The 16,999-nt window shown below is 41.4% G+C and overlaps 2 protein-coding genes across 2 annotated transcripts in view; one reads left to right on the top strand and one right to left on the bottom strand.

Annotated features, from left to right (window-relative positions):
• Positions 1-11,621, top strand: part of slc12a2 (solute carrier family 12 member 2) — a 65,159-nt gene extending 53,538 nt beyond the window's left edge. The window contains exons 24-27 of the mRNA XM_076079815.1: positions 3,100-3,186; positions 4,510-4,645; positions 5,561-5,628; positions 7,096-11,621. Coding sequence (XP_075935930.1) covers positions 3,100-3,186; positions 4,510-4,645; positions 5,561-5,628; positions 7,096-7,231 — 427 coding nt within the window. The 3' untranslated portion in view covers positions 7,232-11,621. The remainder of the gene's footprint in view (positions 1-3,099; positions 3,187-4,509; positions 4,646-5,560; positions 5,629-7,095) is intronic.
• A 1,735-nt stretch (positions 11,622-13,356) lies between these two features.
• minar2 (membrane integral NOTCH2 associated receptor 2) lies at positions 13,357-15,408 on the bottom strand. The gene is made up of 3 exons (XM_076079684.1): positions 15,262-15,408; positions 13,815-14,063; positions 13,357-13,548 (listed from the first exon to the last, which is right to left on the bottom strand). The coding sequence occupies exons 1-3, from the start codon at positions 15,406-15,408 to the stop codon at positions 13,357-13,359; spliced, it is 588 nt and encodes a 195-aa protein (XP_075935799.1).
• Positions 15,409-16,999: the final 1,591 nt, after the last annotated feature.

Below are 16,999 nucleotides of genomic sequence, written 5' to 3'. Positions count from 1 at the left end.
TCATGTCCGTCTGTCTGTCTGCATGTGGGTGTGTCCTTCACATATCTTGAGAACCGCTCATCCGATCTATTTCACACTTAGCGGAAGTGTTGCTGGGAACTCAAGGTGTTGAATTTGGTGCAATTTGGAAACGCGATACGTTCAATATTAATAAACTAATTTTAGAATGTTATGCCTTTATAAATCTGGACCTTTTACCCCAGCACTTGCTACTTAGTTTGTCAATGAACTTAGTCAGCATCTGTACTTAGATCAGCTAATGTTAGCCAGCATTATTTCTGTCGAAACATCCTCAATATGGAGATCAAACCGTGAACGTTGGTGAGAAATGATCCTCCTAAAGCCGTAAAAGAAAAGAGCAGGGAGCAGCAGGTGAGTGATAGCCAATTTGTATCGCTGTCACGCTAGCTAATAATAAAGGCTACAGATGACTAGCATGAATCACTAAAGGTAATGTATCATTCGGCCACGTCCTGTACAGGTGCTGGTCATATAATTAGAATATCATCAAAAAGTTGATTTATTTCACTAATTCCATTCAAAAAGTGAAACTTGTCTATTATATTCATTCATTACACACAGACTGATATATTTCAAATGTTTATTTCTTTTCATTTTGATGATTATAACTGACAACTAAGGAAAATCCCAAATTCAGTATCTCAGAAAATTTGAATATTACTTAAGACCAATACAAAGAAAGGATTTTTAGAAATCTTGGCCAACTGAAAAGTATGAACATGAAAAGTATGAGCATGTACAGCACTCAATACTTAGTTGGGGCTCCTTTTGCCTGGATTACTGCAGCAATGCGGCGTGGCATGGAGTCGATCAGTCTGTGGCACTGCTCAGGTGTTATGAGAGCCCAGGTTGCTCTGATAGTGGCCTTCAGCTCTTCTGCATTGTTGGGTCTGGCATTTCGCATCATCCTCTTCACAATACCCCATAGATCGTCTATCGCCAATTAAGAACAGGGATAACATGGTCCTTAAACCAGGTACTGGTTGCTTTGGCACTGTGTGCAGGTGCCAAGTCCTGTTGGAAAATGAAATCTGCATCTCCATCAAGTTGGTCAGCAGCAGGAAGCATGAAGCGCTCTAAAACTTCCTGGTATACGGCTGCGTTGACCTTGGACCTCAGAAAACACAGTGGACCAACACCAGCAGATGACATGGCACCCCAAACCATCACTGACTGTGGGAACTTTACACTGGACCTCAAGCAACGTGGATTGTGTGTCTCTCCTCTCTTCCTCCAGACTCTGGGACCCTGATTTCCAAAGGAAATGCAAAATTTACTTTCATCAGAGAACATAATTTTGGACCGCTCAGCAGCAGTCCAGTCCTTTTTGTCTTTAGCCCAGGTGAGACGCTTCTGACGCTGTCTGTTGTTCAAGAGTGGCTTGACACAAGGAATGCGACAGCTGAAACCCATGTCTTGCATACGTCTGTGCGTAGTGGTTCTTGAAGCACTGACTCCAGCTGCAGTCCACTCTTTCTGAATCTCCCCCACATTTTTGAATCGGTTTTGTTTCACAATCCTCTCCAGGGTGCGGTTATCCCGATTGCTTGTACACTTTTTTCTACCACATCTTTTCCTTCCCTTCGCCTCTCTATTAATGTGCTTGGACACAGAGCTCTGTGAACAGCCAGCCTCTTTTGCAATGACCTTTTGTGTCTTGCCCTCCTTGTGCAAGGTGTCAATGGTCGTCTTTTGGACAACTGTCAAGTCAGCAGTCTTCCCCATGATTGTGTACCCTACAGAACTAGACTGAGAGACCATTTAAAGGCCTTTGCAGGTGTTTTGAGTTAATTAGCTGATTAGAGTGTGGCACCAGGTCTCTTCAATATTGAACCTTTTCACAATATTCTAATATTCTGAGATACTGAATTTGGGATTTTCCTTAGTTGTCAGTTATAATCATCAAAATTAAAAGAAATAAACATTTGAAATATATCAGTCTGTGTGTAATGAATGAATATAATAGACAAGTTTCACTTTTTGAATGGAATTAGTGAAATAAATCAACTTTTTGATGATATTCTAATTATATGACCAGCACCTGTATATACACCGACCTCTTACAGACCATACCATTGAGTCCAGCCAGTTCTAATCATAGCCATTATTAATACATTGATCATGTTATAACTGCAGTATTATCAGTGATAATAGGTTGGACCTGCCGTGTTTGGTTGTCTCTTGTGTTGAGCTATATGCTGCTGACAGAGATGTGATCTGTTTGGAGACCAATCACAGGCCAGGCTAGCTGTCTCCCTGCTTCCAGTCTTTATGCTAAGCTAGGCTAACCATGTCCTGACTCCAGCTCTGAATTTAAAACACAAGCTTAATATCCATAATCTCATCTGACTCCTTGAAAGATGTAAAAGGATGTCATTTTTCCAGTAGGCATGTCTCCCCCCCTCCCCCACACCCCCACCCCTGTCTGTGTCTCTCATTGTCCCCTACAGCTGCCTCCTACCTCCTGTTGTTGGATAAAATTAGCTTGGTGCTAGCAGCCGAGCCTTTTATCTCTGTGCGAGTGCACAGCTCTACGTGCACTTTGACATCCCCTTTGTATTTGTTTGACCATTTCAACCAATGAATGACACTTTAATTACATTTTTTTTTTTTTTTTTTTACCAATAGGAAAGTAGTTGCAGTATATATTTGATAAAAATCTATTTTTATAATTTTCCCCCTCATGATTTGTGATTGTACTTTCCTGTCTTCTTTTAGTTCATTCACTTCAGGGTCACATCAAAAACATTATTTACCTCTGCAGAACTCACTTTCAATACTTTTCATAGTGAATTGGAAAACGTATATGTATTTTATTTGGCTGCAAAGCACACATTTGAGGTTATAAAATAAGTGTTATCAGCTTCTTTGAAGTCGAAGCTAAAGGAAATGAATGGCATACAAATAATGCCACAGTGCTCCCAGTAAAGCCTGTCCCACCTGCCTCCACCCTCATTTAAAGCCTTCAGGATGACTCAGCGCTTTATCTCTGTCCACACTACCTTGGATTGAAAATGTCTTGCAGCTGGTTTCCAGTATTTTTCTCAAAGCTCTCTTTTTTTTGCTTTTCCCGTGCAGGATGGCCACTCTGCTGAGCAAGTTCAGGATAGACTTCTCAGACATCACCGTGCTGGGAGACATAAACACCAAGCCCAAGAAGGAGCAGTAAGTCTTCAACCATCTTCACAACCATTCTTCAGAAGTAACGTTTTTACTCCACTAGTAGAAGCCACTGTAACTGATTAGTGAATGAAATCAAACTTCTTCATAATTCTTTTGTACTGATGGGATTAGTGCTGTGGACCTGAACATTATATTATTTACGTGTATCAAGGAAGCAGGTTAGCATTGAAGAAGTGTTGTGTTAGCATTATTCTCAGAGCAGGGGGACATTAGTGATGAAGACTCGTCTCCAGTGAAGGCTGCTTCTCTCTGTTGACCTCGACCAGTAGAACAAAATCTGCTCGACTCACACAACCTCCCCAGTTTCATTTGGAAGTGAAAACAAATGTAAAAATACTTAAATGTCCATTATCATTTTCCATCACATTGTCAAATTGGGTGTATGCACATCTACGTTAAGTAGGGGGGGTCAAAGTTTAACCTGGAAGTAGCTATGGAAGATTGAATGGGTGTATTTTTACACCCATTCATGGTATTCAATTCCAAAAAAGTCATTTTTATAACGTGGTTAATACAGTTTTTGGAAGCTTCTTTGTCATTAGCCGTGTTTCCATTCGCATATTTCAGAGTATTTTGAAGTATCACATTAGAAAAGCTGTGTGCAAATGTCAAAATTTGATTGAACTTCCTCAATTGCACAAAAACGTTTTTACACTCCATTCAGGTGTTTTTTACCTTTGATGAAAAAGAGTTGATGTGCTAAATGGGATATGGAGACGGCTTCGGCGAACAAATTCCTGAATATTCCAAGAAAGCAAGAATGTTTGTTTTTGTCTCCGGACGTCGGTAGAATCAGACAATCGGACCAATGAGCTCAGGTTACATCAGTCTGCTTTGAACAGAAAACGATCATATTTAGATGACATTAGAAAGGGTTGACTGGTATTCTCCACATTGTTCATGTGGATCCATAACAGTTTTGCTTCATCTTTTTGCTGTAACTTTAAGTAATCATTCCGATTACAATTTTATTTGCAATGAGGGATTATTTACTAACATTTCAGCTCTTTCAGTCTAACCTTAAAATAACAGGGACTGGACTGGACCTGGCAGTCTTTGTATCGATAGCGCCGTCATAATTGATAAAAACGACAGAACCACAGAAATACGACTCAAGTTACCGGGTTAGGCTTTTAATCTCTGTTTGATTTGACCTTTTAATTTATTAGACTGAACCACTGAAACCTGTTCAGTTCTATCTCATCTTCTGTTGTCGCATAAAAACAAACTAAATAATTGAGTGAGCACAATCTAAGTGTGTTCTTTAAGGCTGGCATGAACTAACATGAGGCTGTCGCTGTGCAGCGTGTCGGCCTTCGAGGAGATGATCGAGCCGTATCGGCTGAAGGAAGACGACATGGAGCAGGAGGCGGCCGAGAGGCTGAAGGACAGCGAGCCCTGGAGGATCACCGACAACGAGCTGGAGCTCTACCGCGCCAAGGTCAGCACCTTTCTTTTCATTTCAGGAGTCTAAAGACTTTGTCCATGCTGAGCAAAGTTCTGAATGATTACATCATCTCATAAAAGAAGCAGTCAGCGGAGTGAGAAACCTCGGGTTTGTTTTAGGTTCTGACTTTGATTTTAAAGCTCATTTTAATTTGTTGACCATTTAATCGTTTGCGCAGTACAGCGCTGATGAGGCCTCTGCTGAGCCAGAAAGATGCAGAAAAGCTTGTTCATGCTCTAGTTTCTAGTCGACTACTGTAACACTTTGTTTACTGGCCTAAGCTACAGTCCATTCAGAGTGCTGCTGCCAGGGTTTCTATCAAAAAACTCAAATGAGTGACGATAGAACTCCTGTTTTATGCAACTGACACAGGCTCCCTGTAGCCACGCCCCCTTTTATATCACAGACTGATCCTGCAGGAACCCTAAGATCTTCACAGCTGCCCTTTAAACTGTTCTCAAAGTCACCACAGGAACCTCTGATTCTACTTCCAGCCACTGCGCTCTCAACACTTTCAAATGTATGACTTGCTGACTCACTGGACAGTTTTAAACAACGAATCAAAGCGCATCGTTTTAATATTGCCTATAATTAGCTGCTGTCTGTTTTACATCTTATATGATTTTTTTGGTAATCATATAATATTTAAATGTTCTCCCTTCCTCTTCCTCTTCGTGTCTGCTTTTTAAACTGCTGAATTGTAAAGCATTTGTCCTGCATCCTGTGCCTGAAAGTTGTTACATCAAATTCATTCTTACTAATCCACTGCAGCCCGATGTGGCCGGCTCTACACACAGAGTAGACGGGCCGCTGTGGCTCTGAGTCGGTGCTGCAGCGGCTCGTGATGGTTGTCTGGTAAGCTGATACCTGAATGTTTCAACCTGTACCTCTGTTTGTTTTGCTCCTAAGACTAATCGTCAGATCAGACTCAACGAGCTGCTGAAGGAGCACTCAAGCACAGCCAACCTCATCGTCATGTAAGCTGCTGCTCTCTCTCTGTGTGTGTGTGTGTGTGTGTGTTTATATGAATAACACAGGTGGCCTTAGTTATAGTAATAGTTTCCATAACAGTAGTTAAGCTCTGCTGACGTTTCTTTTAAAAAATAATAATTAGTCACCTCAGGAATGCAGGTTTACATATGCAAGTGTTTTCTCTTTCTTCGCATAACTGTCATTTTCTGTGTGAAGAATTGAGTGTGACCCCATAACATGTCTGAAAGCCTCCACCACCATCCATCAGCTTTGCCTTGCAAACTACAGTCCCCTCAATCATTTCAATGACACCACTGCATTTGCACAAAAGGCCTAAAAAAAAAAGGTAGATGCCTGTAGCTCATCCTCGGGTTTCTACATTTCACCTGGCAAAATGAAAGGATTGTGACCATGATAACTTCCAGAGCAGTAAAATCCTGTCTCATTTCAAAACCTCCCATTGGCGTACTGGGCACAGTAAAAACAGCTGCTCAAATATGTAAGTGTGCATTCACACCTGAACCACTCTGCCATTACGACCCTCACTGTGGTCAAATCTGTTCATCAGGATTTAAGAACTCTGCTGCCACCTTCTGTCTGCAGTTATCAAGTGCACCCAACACTTTTACTGCCACACCATCACTCTGGTAACCTGGCTGCAACCCTGTCTAATGAGACCAGAGGCATCTGTGGGTTCATCTGGGCCAGACCAAGGGGAGAAAATTATACATCGTTGTGTTCTGGTCCGGTTCCTGTTCACACCGACTTCTTACAAGAGGAGTAAACTTGACGTTATACAGACTGACAGGGGACTTGTTGATTGGACACACTTTTTAATGGACGTGATGAACTGACAAAGTCGGATACAACCAGTGGCGGGCCGTGCATTTTATACCTGGGCCTTCAGTGCTGTCCTACTACAGTTCAACCACCTCCTAATAACCTCATGATGGCGCCACAGCTACGGGTTATTTGTTTCTAGGGGTGTAACAATACACGTATTCGTATTAAACCGTTCGGTACGAGGCTTACGAACCGAACAATACGTTTGAATAATACTAGTGCATTTGGAAAATGCAGAAGCTTAACTTGTGGGAAATATAATATTTTCGGTGGAGCCACTGTGCTCAACCTGGCAACCCACCCAACGGGCTGTCTGACACGCCCACCACGGAAGAAAAACATTGCACTCTGGTGATGCACATGTGTTCTGGGAGGCTATGCTAAACTAGCTTAGCAGGAAAACAACAGCAGCACACAAGCTACAAACTCCCCGCAGCGTTTAGCTGTTCCCTACTGACTCTTACCAACAAGTTGCGAGAACCATTGGAGGTCGGTGCCCCACCTCAACCGTCAGAGGTCGGTGCCCAACCGTTGCTGGTTAATGCCTAAAATCAACCGTTAGTACTAGTACCAATGAATTAAAACAAAAGCAGCCCTGCTAACAATCGCCTCCCCTCTTTGTCTTGCAGGAGTCTGCCGCTGGCCAGGAAGGGCGCGGTGTCCAGCGCTCTGTACATGGCCTGGCTGGAGGTGTTGTCCAAGGACCTGCCTCCCATCCTCCTGGTGCGCGGCAACCACCAGAGTGTCCTCACCTTCTACTCTTAAATACACACGGAGAACAAAAGTGTTTAAGTCTCACATCCCTTCTGCTGCCTCTGGGAGCAGACACACACACACATCCCAGCTCCAGTCCAGACCTAAGGTGCACCACATACACTCCAGAGACGGTAAAAAAACACAGCCACTGATGGAAACAACGCTGGTAATATGAATAAAAGTGAAGGAAGTGATATTGGTTGGAGATGTGTAAAAGCGTGGAGGGTGGGGGGTTGTAAGGTTGCCCACTCTGCTCCTTTCTTTCTATTTATTCCAAGATGTCTGGGTTTTTTCTCTTGTAGCTCTAGTTTCTCTATTTCCTTATGACATTTTTTCATTTTTGACAAAGTTGATTGCTCTCAGGATCCAAAGCAGTCACGCACGATGTTCTCATTGTCGTTCTCACAATATGGAGTATCTTGATGTCATACTCGTCACGTTAATTTGACCTTTTTCTTTTCTTTTTTTGTGATGCAGCAATAATCACCCTGTTGTTATCGTTAAACTTTGGGAGAGAACCGTGCAGAATGCTTTGCAACACCCTCTAAAGCCTTATGGATGTGCCTTCCAGTTGAATCAGATGAAATAATTATAATCTATCCAGATTGACAATATTACCTATTATATTAGTGGATACTAGTTAGTTTTATTGAGTTTTAAATGTGACTCCTTCTTAGTTGGAGCATTGTATTTATGCGAGTGGATTGCATGGATTTAATGAAGGGTGTCCACTTGATTGCATGAAGACTTTCTGTCATTTCTCTTTTCACCCTAATCAATAAGTTTATTTCGGGCCATAGCGGTTTTTCATTATTTTTTATTCACCTTTTGAGTCTTCCTTTTAAAGCTGTTGAATATTTACGATAGCCTCAGCTATTCGACACATGACGCAGTTTGTCTTTTAGGCGCCGTGCCTAAAAATGTTATGGGTCTGAAATTTAAGATCTTGTTTGTGAACGTAGTTTTCCCACCAGCCTCGGCAGGTGGAGACACTCTGCTGACTGACTGAATGAATGAAGTCTCTTTTTTTTTTTTTTTTTTTTGCAACTTGTGTGTTTCTGTGACCACATGTACGGTTCTTCCCCTGAGTAAGAAACTGCTCTACCCAATAAGCTAGCTAAAACCTTGCCTTAACGCTAGAACTAACGATTGTCACGAGTTCCTTTTCTCTTATAAGCCATACTGGCTGGACAGTTTGTGGGTAAATGCAGATAGCGACCCGCTGGTTACATGTCACGAGAAGTGTTTCAGCACAGTTGTTCTTCTTTACTGTATACGCATCCTTATTTCCTTCCCGTAGTCAACCTGCAATTAGTCTGTTACATCGCTTGCTGTGTGCTGCTGGCAGATAGTAATGGGCACCACTTTGCCAGAGTTGGTGCCACAGCAGACTTGTTGCTTGTTTGCCATCTGCTGGTCTCCCGTTCCTACGAAGCCTTTGATGGGCAGAGAGAGCGACCGACACACGAGCTTCACACTGGAACACTTGCTGGCAGGAAGAATGTGACTTTAGATTGTGTCATGGCTGAGTGAACATATACCTCTATGCATATGAGCTTGTGTTGCGAAATTCCTTGTAATAAAAGTCCATGTCCATGTGAACGGATCTACTCGCCTCAGTTCATGTAAAGGGGACGTTAGGCACCGGCTTGTAGCCTTTTTAAGGGCACCACGGCTCCAAGAAAGGCCATGTCGACCATTTACTATTTCAAATGGCTCAACGGTATCTCCCTCTCCTACCATCGTCATATAGAGATTATTGTTTTGAACAGTTAGTGTGGAATATTTTCAGATGACAACACAGCTCTGACATCGTCGTGCCAAATTTGAACGTACAAAATGGCAACTGCTACTTTTTGGAGGTCTAAAGTTGTATTTATTCCAAAAGTGCATTCAGAATGAATGTAAAGTGAAATTTAGAAATCCAAACATTGCTTATAAAATCAGTTCAAAGGAGCACTCGCCCACAGTCCAAATATGGTCACTTCCGCTCACTGGTTGCAAAAACCAAGATGGTGATGGCCAAAATGCAGAATTTAAGGCTTCTAATCCGTAGTCTACAAAGCAATGATTAATGCTTATTTCCAATTCATGATAATAGAGAGACAACTAAAAAAGAAGTTGTCTTTAGAAAATACGGAATGAACAGGAAGTTGCTATTTAGTTTGGTAATCAGATTTGCTAGCTAGCTCACATTGAACGGTAAAGACCAGTAAACAGACATCAGATAATTGAAACAGTTGAGCGATATTATTTGCGTTATTTAATGATTCGTTGTCAGTCTGAACACACCTTGAGGTTAGTGGTGCACATAAATGAGTGTAGCCCTGCAGAATGAATACTTCCATTTGATTCTGGAAGACATAAGATGTCCGAGGTATAATCAGGAAAATGTTTTGCTAAATGCAGCTCTTTTTTTTTCTTTTTTTTAAAGGAAATAAGTGCACAGCTCATGACAGCAGCTAACAGGAGAGTAAAACACAAAAGAAGAAAAGCTTTATCATGGTTCTAAGTTACAAACTGCCACAAAACTAATGGAATAAAACAGGGTTCTATTCACTTCTAATGTACTTTTATTTTTCTGCGCTTCTCCCAAAACATCTGGCTCGTTACTTTCATGTACTCTGTATGCAATTTCAAAAGAGGAGTGTGAACAAAATGCTTAGGTTAGCTGAATGTACTGTATAGTAATGAACACTCCCGCTCGGAGTTAGCGTTCCTAGTCTCCTGTTTTTCATCATGTATATTTCCTGCATCGGTTGCAGTTAGCCTTCATGCAGCTGCATCCCATCATCACTCTGTGCTTCACCTGCAGAATGTGCAGGCCGGATGTGCATACCTATGTATGTGTGTGTGATAGTTAGTAGTACATAAACACTAACTATATGTCATGCTCACCAGTGTATTAAATACAAGTTAAGTTCTTTCCAGGTATGTGAAAAGCATGCAGCGGGTGAGGAACTGTAAACCTGTTGATTGAAGGCCCAGTCAAAGACGACCCCTGGTTGAGTTATAGCACCCCCAGAACCTCCTCACAGCTCACTGTTGGTGTTGGTGGAGGTCTTTGGATAATTAGGAGGATAATTAAATGCGGTCGACCCAAACGGTCCAATCAGATCCATCCGGGTATTACACATGTTGACAAACGCGAAGTATACTCGGCCCCGACTAGGGACTAACAGTCCAGACGCCACCTCTGCTGCTTAGATTTTCTCCATTTAAAAACTTTAGGAAAGCGCAGCACTAAATCCCAGAAGTGCCACTCTTAATTGGCAGCGGCATTGCAGAGTCACAGTTCGATTGCTGTTTGCCAACATTGCATCACTTCCTGTTGGTACAAAATGGTGAAGTCCATTGATCTCTTGTGTGCTAACGACTAAAACAAGGTTCTGACCTTTGGGGGGTGCTATTGTGCACTATGACAAAGTCCAGGAGTGTGTCTTTAAACTCCATTCATTTCAGTCCTGCTGTGAAGCACTCCCTCTCCTTACTGTTACATAGCAACAATATTACACACAAGAACACGGGTTACTCTATATTTGTACATTAAAGAATCTATCTATATATATGCCTATATACACACATAAATGTATTAGTCTGACCTGGAGGGGCTCTTTGTCTTTATGTCATTTAATGAAACAAAAATACCTACTGTCCACATTTCACAACCAAATACAAGTGTTTGTGTGTGACTCCATTAATCTCCACATAGAGTCTAAAACCTGTCTGACGATGCTACTGTTCTACTGAACAAACCAAATGTCACCTGTACTCACATAGTCAGCCACCATGTCATCATTTGATATCTCCTGATCTTCCCATGTATTTTTTCTGCCAAAGCGCCCCCAGTCCCCATCTGTCGTGGGTCGCTCCATGATGATGGATGATGTACACACTGCGGACATAAACTAACCTGTAAATAAACTTCGTATTCTAATGGCATGAATTAAGAGAGTGGAAGAATTATGTCGAATTTCAATGTGGAGAAAGATATTTATTTTAGTTCAGGATTTTCTCCACATTCTCTTCTTTTTGCTCTATTTTTGGTTTTGGTTGTAAGTTAATTTGCATGTTGATATTTTTCTTTTATCGTTTCGTTGCCTTTTGATTTTAGCAAATTGTCTTTTTTCTCTTTTTTTGAGTCTGTATTTCTATCTTTTCAATGCCTTTTGGAGAAAAGACATTACGTTAAAACAATAAATAAAGCAGATCAAACCTGTTTTCACCTGCTGTCACACACGCGTGGAGGGAATCGACCCAGCCGGTTGACGCAGTAGCGTTTTGATACACTGTACTGTTAACAGTCACAGATATGCTTTTTCTAACATTTTAACATTCATGATTACCAATACTTTGTACATCTTTATTGCAATAAATCAATCAAATGAAATCAGTTCCATTGGTAGTGTCCCTTTGTGCTCTGTATACTGTATAGGTGGCTGGGGGGGGGGGGGGAAGGAGAGTGGTTACAATGTGTTTAAAGCATTGTTTTTAAATCCTAAAACAATTACGCAACATTGTTTGATTAACTTTACAATATACACAAAAATCAAGACTATTTTAAAATGAATAATAATTTGCTATGTTTGTTTTATGTGAAGTGCAAAAGCTTTTTTTTTACTTTTTTAAGTGAGATATTTTAGCTAATGAACAATAAACAGGAGATTTACAGCGGGGGGGGGGGGGGGGTTGCACTATACTATACTATACACTACTCTATACACCTCCGCTCACTCCTCTCCTTCCAAATTTGCTTTGTTACTCTGAAAAGGAGCCGCTCCCTATGTCGATATGAAGGTGCTCATGCTAAGCTAATGAAGTACAATGATTCTTAGTTTCCGGTGATTACAGACTAATGAAAACATAGTTTGGAATATTATATTCTATTTCTGCCAATAGAGCCCCAATGAAATCCTACACACTGTGCCTTTGAGGCTTAAAGATGACTTTGCATTTATTCTTATTCAATTAAATTTATTTTATTTGTATAGCCCAAAATCAAAAATTACAAATTTGCCTCAGAGAGCTTTACAATCTGTACACATGGGACATCCTCTGTCCCGGGACAAATCTACGTTTGTATTGGTTTACACATTTATCTTCTAATCTTCTTATATTATCCATATTAATCATTATTCTTGCACTTTATGATCAAACTACTTTTTAATCACCTTACATTTACAATAGCTCCATTAGCACATGGACCAGAGGTCAGTAAAAACTAGAATTTCAGTTGAGTTGAGTTGCAGTGTGTGAAGCCACTGAAACTCTTGTGTGGTTGGATAATCTTTCAAATGATTTCCAGGAGTGTGTTTGCTGCACTATGACTCTAAGTCCTGCTGGTGGTTGCTGCTTGTTCAGCCCTCTAACTATAGGCTCCACCGTCTATGATCAAATGTAGATTTTCTGGCCCAGTCATGCCAGATCTGAGGTCTAGGGGCATCCCTTTACCAACCTACTGGTGACTGTCTGGATGCCATGCCCATGTTTTTAGCATCCTCTGGATCAGAGTTTTTCCACAACATGTGAGTAAGTGTAGCGGGTCAAATTTCATGGTCAAAAGAAAAGTTCCTTTGAGGTCTAAACGGACCTCAACAGCAACCGTTTTTCTCCACTGGTCACTTCCAGGATGTTGGTGCAGATCTAGATGCCTCGATTTAGGCAAGTGGTCATTTTGCATTACAAATGGACGAATCTACAGACATAACAAACAAAGCAGTTTTACTCGTTTACGTGAAACATGTGTGGGACGGGACTTACAGGAACGATTTCTCTGCACAAGAGAGCTCCCTATACTACGACTGCAGAGGACATTTTCAGCCCAGGTTCAAACTGCACCATCTTGTCATTAAATACATTTGAGAAGTTGAAAATTGACCTCGATTTGGGTCGTGGCTTTTCATTAAACAGTGATGGTGTGTCCCGCAGCCAGACCAGTTGAGAACAACTGCCCTAGGATATGGATAACCCTAGGATATTCATGGTCCCCAGCCGTGTAGCCAAAGCATGTCCACCATGACTTTTCTAGTCATCTGTCAGAATATAATGAAAACGGAGCGATCTATTACCACCGCTTTAAGAAGAAGTGGTGGTAATAGATGCACATTGGGGTCTGATGGCAATGTCCTCATCAATCAGTTTTGCTTCTGTAGAACCACAACTGGCACTATGATTACAATAAGTACGGCACAAACAGACAAAACGATTACAGAAAAGATTTTACAAAGTCTTTTTCTCTTGTGTTCCGCTTCTTTCTTCTTCAGTAAGGAGTCAAATCCCGGTGTGTAGAGATCCTCGAGCCAAAAGTCCAGATCTCTCGGAGTCTTCTCTTCCTCCTGCAAAGAAAATTAAAATAGGCCTCGCCATCAGTTGTTCATATCTACTGATGTGCATTGCTTAGGGCCTTTGGGGCCCCTGGGGGTCAGTTGGTGTGAAGGCAGTGTAGCACCATCAACAATGTGAAATGAATCAAACAAGCTACAAAGTGTATCCCTATTCAGCTGTCCTCCATTGTGACCTTTTGGTTTCCCTCCCCCAAACAGCCATCCATCCTGTCGGTCACCCACAGCCTCTCCTCCTCTCCACAAATCACCTTTAAATAATCGGCGAGGTTCCCGTGGATTGTTTGTGTGTCGTATTCCCTGACAGTCCAGGAGGGCTTGGACTTCTTGTTGTCGGCCGCTTCCATCGCTCTCATGTCCCTGAACAGAGGGTTCCTTTTAATGTTGGACTTCAGAGTGTCTGGTGTGATGTGCTTCTCCAGGTATCTGTCCTCAAACCACACGGGAGGGGCCTCTGGGGATGGAGGAGACCAGCTCTCAGTCTTTACCCTTTGCCCCCTCTGTGAAGAGAGTGAGGCAGTGATTTGAATTCTCACCACAGCCACCACACTTTCTTTAGACGAAGAGAAGACACCGGAGACACAAATACAACGGAGCCTAAACCAGAATACATCGAATACATGATGACCATCATTTCTGCATTTTATCTGAGCTTTCCTTGCTTTTATTTTGAAAGGATTCCTGACAGTGTTAATGCTTTTATACGCTTATCCATCACCGCAGCTCAGAATGACATAAGAACTGGCTTCAGTGATTTTAAAAGCAACATTATGAGTATTGTGGTTGTTGTAGATTTCCCTTTAGAGCAATAGAGAAGTCTACCCTTCCTTCGTATTCTCTGGCCATTGGGCACCAATTCTGACTAGAACTGCACAATTCTACCACATAGGTGACCTACTTTAAGAAATTCCTGTTTTATTTTCGCTCCTCTTTGTTTTGGCTGGAAAAACAGTCTTATATTACTTTGAACTTTTACAGTGTATTACATATGGACATTACTGAATGTGCCTTCTGGACACAGGCCCAGGGGCAATCATCACATTTTCCAGCAGATATCACCGTTAGATCTCATCTCATATTATACACTCATTTATGGTTCTAATGATGTTGATTGAGAATTATTTTCACATGAACGCACTCGCACCCAGAGTCAGCAGTCAGTTCATAACCAGCTTCATGATAGCGGTTATCCAGGATCTCTGATCTGAGTATAAGAACTTTGTGATTTAGTTCATGTTGTACTTTAGTGGTGCAAATTCCCTGACACATGTGCAATGAATCAAATGAGCAGGGTTTAAGGGTAGATGGTGTGGTATGTTGTACGGACAGACTTATAGAGTTTGGACTTCCTTTCACTTCATTTTACTTTACCGCTCTAGGGCCACCCTCTCTGTTTCCTGATCTGGATTATACATCAAATATTAGACCACGCTCCGGTCCTCTGGATAAACACTGAATGCAGCACTGTCCTGTTCTCTTGTTTCAAGCTCACTATCTCCACACAGCTCCAGGTGGTGATCATGATCTCTGCTAGAAGATCATTCATGGGGACTAAACGCACATCATGAATCATGTCTTTGTGTTGGGTTGTCATGTGGAATCATTTTTTAAGGAACAAAACACAGCTTTCCATGTCAAAGGGGAGAAACAAGAGCCAAAAGCATACAGAAAGATGACACTGTGACATGTAGTCCATACCTGAGAGTAGACTCTGTTCTGCCAGTGTTTCTGACTGGACACGACTGCCCCGACCTGGAACATGCCGTGTGTGGCCGGCAGCATCCCAACGTCCAGCTGGAGGAACTTCTCCGGGTGGTTGTTGTTGGGCAGAACAGAGATGTCCATCCTGTGTTGCTCCGTCCACACTGAACGGCAGCCGGGATGGATGCACATGCACACTACAACTCGCGAGCTCTGTAATAATTCATGAAGAGCAAGATATTCATGAGCCGGTATCACTTGCAGGTGTGTGTAACCCAAACCTGACCATTAAGAGTCTGACGCTGAGAACCAACAGTGTCAGTGGACATGAGAGAGAGAGAGAGAGAGAGAGAGGTGGAGGCCCAGTGCCTTAGTTTACATGAGCAACATCTCTACCAGTCATCTGAGGACTGCGTTATGTAAAACCTGCCAGTGGTTGAAAGTAACAAAGTACATTTACTCAACTGCAAAAGCTAGGATTGGTAATTTAGAGAATCTAGCGAGAGTACAGTAGATTTTTAAAATGAACCAACCTAAAAACCCAGCCCAGTGAACTCTTTTCCAGTGAAAGGAGCACTAGCTCCAGAAGTTGCTAAATCTAGGTAGGCATGTCGGTAGCCCGTCCAATCATTTCATTCAGGCCGAATGAAATGATAAGACGGGCTTATTATAGTGCTGCGACAGCCAAAGATTCCAGATTTTTTTTCTTTTTTGTCGGAGCATTTGATTCATTGATAACTGTCAGGACATAATGAGAATTTCAAAAAAAAATATCAAAAATGTTTTTGAGGAAGATTACCAACCCTGCCTTTAAGTACAAATGTTTGCTTGACCTGATTATTTTTAAATATTGTACTTTGTACTCCACTATAATTATTTGATAGCTTTAGTAATCAATGATAAGTTTTTCATATTGGATTGACAGAAGATGTATTATTTCGATGATGGTTTAAGTCATTTTTCATGAGATATTTCATATATATTTAATGGTTCCAGCTTCTGAAGAATGAAGATTTGCTGCATTGGCGAAGGCCCTACTGAAACTGTGACGTTTATTTTTATTTATGAAAATTTTTGAGGGGCTAAAGGTGCTCAAAAACTCACCAAACTTGGCACACTCTTCAGACCTGTGGAAAGATTTGTCTCGGGCATGGGTGTATCAAAATAACTCAATAGCGCCCCCTACATGTTAGAGAGTAGTAGCTGTAAGTTTCACCTAAATCAATGAAATTTGGTATGTGTAACGAGTGGAGACGTACAAAAAAACCTCTACCGTAAACCCATCAGGAAAGAGCTATTTTGAATTCAATGTATTTTTGCTGTACTTTAATGAACTCCTACAGATTTAATCAAATCAACTTCAAATTTGTTCAATACAATCTAAAGATCAGCACTTTGGCTCATGACGTAAGTGGTTGAATAAGTTGAAAACAAAAGGCAATATTGGATCAGGGTATCATCGGTCAATCCATAAATTAATGTCACGCTTTTTTACGTATTTTTTGTTTTAAACCGAAAATTATATTTGGTCAAATTTAATCTCGGAACTCATCGATCTGACCATGATCCGAAGACATCTTCATTCATATGCATACACAACTAAGACAGCTTTTGCCTCTTGTACACGAGAGCCCCCTTTAAAGGGGGCTAGAGGGGGGCGGGGGGGTGGTGTACATGTGTACAATTCACTTTTGCGAAAGGAATAAAATAATTAAAAATAATAATAATAATACCT

Source organism: Anarhichas minor, unplaced genomic scaffold (genome assembly GCF_050575085.1).
Source record: "Anarhichas minor isolate MPS153535 unplaced genomic scaffold, ASM5057508v1 ptg000073l, whole genome shotgun sequence".
NCBI lineage: Eukaryota > Metazoa > Chordata > Actinopteri > Perciformes > Anarhichadidae > Anarhichas > Anarhichas minor.
The sequence above is the reverse complement of the archived record's forward strand: the minus strand, read 5'-3'. Positions and strand labels throughout refer to the sequence as shown.

Bases quoted from the DNA above. Each gene is read 5' to 3' on its own strand.
- minar2 (XM_076079684.1), bottom strand. From the start codon at position 15,408: ATGGACATCTCTGTTCTGCCCAACAACAACCACCCGGAGAAGTTCCTC. The intron at 14,064-15,261 runs GTATGGACTACA...CTCTCTTCACAG, and splicing joins AGAACAGAGTCTACTCTCAG to AGGGGGCAAAGGGTAAAGAC. The intron at 13,549-13,814 runs GTGATTTGTGGA...CAGGAGGAAGAG, and splicing joins ACCTCGCCGATTATTTAAAG to AAGACTCCGAGAGATCTGGA.